The following is a 3,033-nucleotide window of genomic DNA, read 5'->3' on the forward strand; positions in this document are numbered from 1 at the left end:
TTATATTTTATAACATTTTACAATGTTTGTTAAAATCTAAACAAATTAAATTATGAGCATTAATTAACTTTGATCCTCTATCTAGAAATCTAGCTTATATTGTATTATACATATATGTATAGGTTATCTTTAAATTTAATATTTACTCTGCAAATTTAATATCACCGGAAATGATACTTTAAGAAATTAATTAAAGAAAACTGTTAGAATAAAGCATTAATATAATTTTAGTATAATTTATAATATATTTATATTTAATTGTAAAAATGAATTATTAAATAATAAATATAAATTTTTTATCTGGTTTCTTAAGTTTCAGATAGTAGGACCATTGTTCGCACCGACTCTCCCATTTTGTGAAGGCCTTTAATAAGATTAATTTTAACTCATCCAAGATATTTTGTTCAAAGTTAACCTCATTCAACTTTAATTATAATTTATAAGTCTTCAGTATAGTTGTATATTTACAATGTTTAGGTTCAAATGTACAAAACAGGCGGTGGATCAAATACTAACCTTTTATCAAAAACCACTGAAAAAATTATTGGCTTACTAGGAGACCAAATGGATCCATTAATTAATTCAGTTGACTCTGATACTAATTACAATGACGGTAAGTACCTACAGTATTGATAGTTTTTAAGAAAATATTGTATCAAAGAAAAAGTTTATTAAAATATAGATTTTACTTAATAGATTGTATTATTTATTTAGGAGGATTTGAAGTTGTCAATTTATTTTCTGAGGACATAACCGACTTTGAAGATTCAATTATGTATTTATTAATTATTAGTTAATCAGATATAACTTATAACTAGGGCCCGGAAGTTCATGCATTTGCATGTTTTTTTTTGAACCATTAGATTTATTGCTAAGTGAGCTAGAAATACATTCCAAGACACTACAAAAAACATATCAAAAGTTTATAGTGCATATTTTTGCATATTTAGTAGTTTTTAAATTTTAGAGCATATTCCTTAATTTTACAATTTTTCAGAGAATATTTTTAATTTTATAATATTTTATGAAGATGCAGTATGAAAATACGTAAATAAAAAAATAAATACATTCATAATGAGAGAACTTACTAGATATTCCTTATATCGTATTTTTAAAATTTCCATTTAACATTAAAAACAATATTTTTCCCCAATTGGTTAATATAATATATTAATATATATGTTACCGGCAATATGTGAAATTCAGTCATTACATAATATTATAATGCCTAGGTATTTTATAAAATACCGGTCGATTTTAGGCAAATTATTTAAAAATATAATTTTAGTATAAAGTGCCCAGGCAATATATACATATTAGGGTGGTCCAAAAAAACTTATTAAAAAAATTCAAAATGAGTACCCTCCCATTTTTTTAAGTGATAAGAAAAAATAATTCTGCAAAAATTTGGACTTGATAACTCAAGCTCTTCACGTGCCGCAATAGGGTTAAATAATGGCCCAAAGGGGTTTTTTTCGGTTTTTTTTTTATTTTTTTTAATTATTTTAAAAACTAAAACTTTTACAAAAAAAATGTTTAATTATAAATTATAGAGAAATATACTATCTACAAAATATGTTATTATACAAATTCTAGTTAATCCATTATTTTTATATAAAAAAAAACGAATTAAAAAAATATTTTAAGATACCTACTGAAAAATATTTTTTACTATTATTCAAAAATATTAAGCACATTTTTATTATAAATTTGATACACATTGTCGGCTAAATGATGGATACATTTTTCTGTAGTCTTGAACAACCTGAAAAATAAGTTTTATTATGTTATAGTATATTTTTGAATTATTTAATATCATAGTTAAAACTAATATTTATTGGTACAAACTTGTAATAAGTATTGCTTTTATTCTTCATTTTTTGTCGCCCTTTGATTTAACTCTTCCATCAACTTGACATTTCTTTCCGCTGTGTCATTAACTACCTTTAATGAAATTAGGATACTTCGTGCTTTTTTATAGCTATCGTTGTTGGGCCATTCAAGTGGATCTAGTTGTAAAAAATCAGTACAAATATTGAATCGAGAAAATGTACTGAATGTATGTGATGTAAAAAAGTCTGTTGGCAAATCGCGATTAAAAAATCTGTTATTTCTTCTTGCTTTAATGACAATTTTTTTAGAGGTTCTATATTATCATAATTATTTTCTTTTAAAATGTCCACCTTTTTTCTTTTTTCTTCTATTTTAATTCGTTCATCAAATAATGAAAATAATATACATTCGTCATTTAAATACCATAAATGGTTAATAAATTTCTTTATCGCTACATCCGCTATTTTTTTATTGATATTCTTAAATTACACTAATTTTTTTAAAAAAATAATATCATTTAATGGTGCCTCGATAGCATTCATGCAGTTAAACCATTGTTCTGCTGTGTCGGATGAAGAAGTACTTGCTTGATCTTTTGAATTTTGATCTACGGTTATGCTAGAAACATTTTTAAAATTTTCATTTGAAATAATCCCGGTGTTTTGATTTAAATGAGAATTGGCTGAGGCTAGAGAATTATTTGATATAATATTAATATTTTTTGAAGAAGTAAAATATGAATCTAAATTTTTGCATTTTGACGCTTCTGAAATTAGTAATTTATTTTTCTTTTCTCTTTGTTTTTGTGCACCGCCTCTCGTTTTTTATCCATCTTTTTTTGGAACCAGACAAACACTAAAATCAATTATTTTTAATTTATCAATTTATTTTTCACCGATTAAATTAAAACTAAAAAAAAAAAATTGTACCCGGCATAGACATTTAAAAATCCTTACATGCATATCGCATTTAGAAATGAGGATGTCATAAAACACATATACAACTTTTAGCTTAGGGTATATTTAAGGGAGCACACAACACAAAAAAAATTTCTTAAAGCCACGTGACGTGGTTGCCTACTCACTGTAATCGCCTATATTATATTATACGTGTAAAAGTTCCTCGCTTAGTCGCTTCTCACAACGATTTACCAACCTAAACATTTAATTTTTGAAATTTAATTTACATATAAATGTGTGG

General features: G+C 24.8%; 2 protein-coding genes across 2 annotated transcripts in view; one reads left to right on the plus strand and one right to left on the minus strand.

Moving 5' to 3' along the window:
- Positions 1–944, plus strand: part of LOC115034931 — a 1,652-nt gene extending 708 nt beyond the window's left edge. Inside the window, exons 3-4 of the mRNA XM_029492481.1 lie at positions 478–613; positions 715–944. Coding sequence (XP_029348341.1) covers positions 478–613; positions 715–797 — 219 coding nt within the window. The 3' untranslated portion in view covers positions 798–944. The remainder of the gene's footprint in view (positions 1–477; positions 614–714) is intronic.
- Positions 945–1,702: 758 nt separating this feature from the next.
- Positions 1,703–3,033, minus strand: part of LOC103307807 — a 6,249-nt gene continuing 4,918 nt past the window's right edge. Inside the window, exon 3 of the mRNA XM_029492480.1 lies at positions 1,703–1,765. Coding sequence (XP_029348340.1) covers positions 1,703–1,765 — 63 coding nt within the window. The remainder of the gene's footprint in view (positions 1,766–3,033) is intronic.

Source organism: Acyrthosiphon pisum, unplaced genomic scaffold, assembly GCF_005508785.2.
Source record: "Acyrthosiphon pisum isolate AL4f unplaced genomic scaffold, pea_aphid_22Mar2018_4r6ur Scaffold_21569;HRSCAF=24282, whole genome shotgun sequence".
Taxonomy (NCBI): Eukaryota; Metazoa; Arthropoda; class Insecta; order Hemiptera; family Aphididae; genus Acyrthosiphon; species Acyrthosiphon pisum.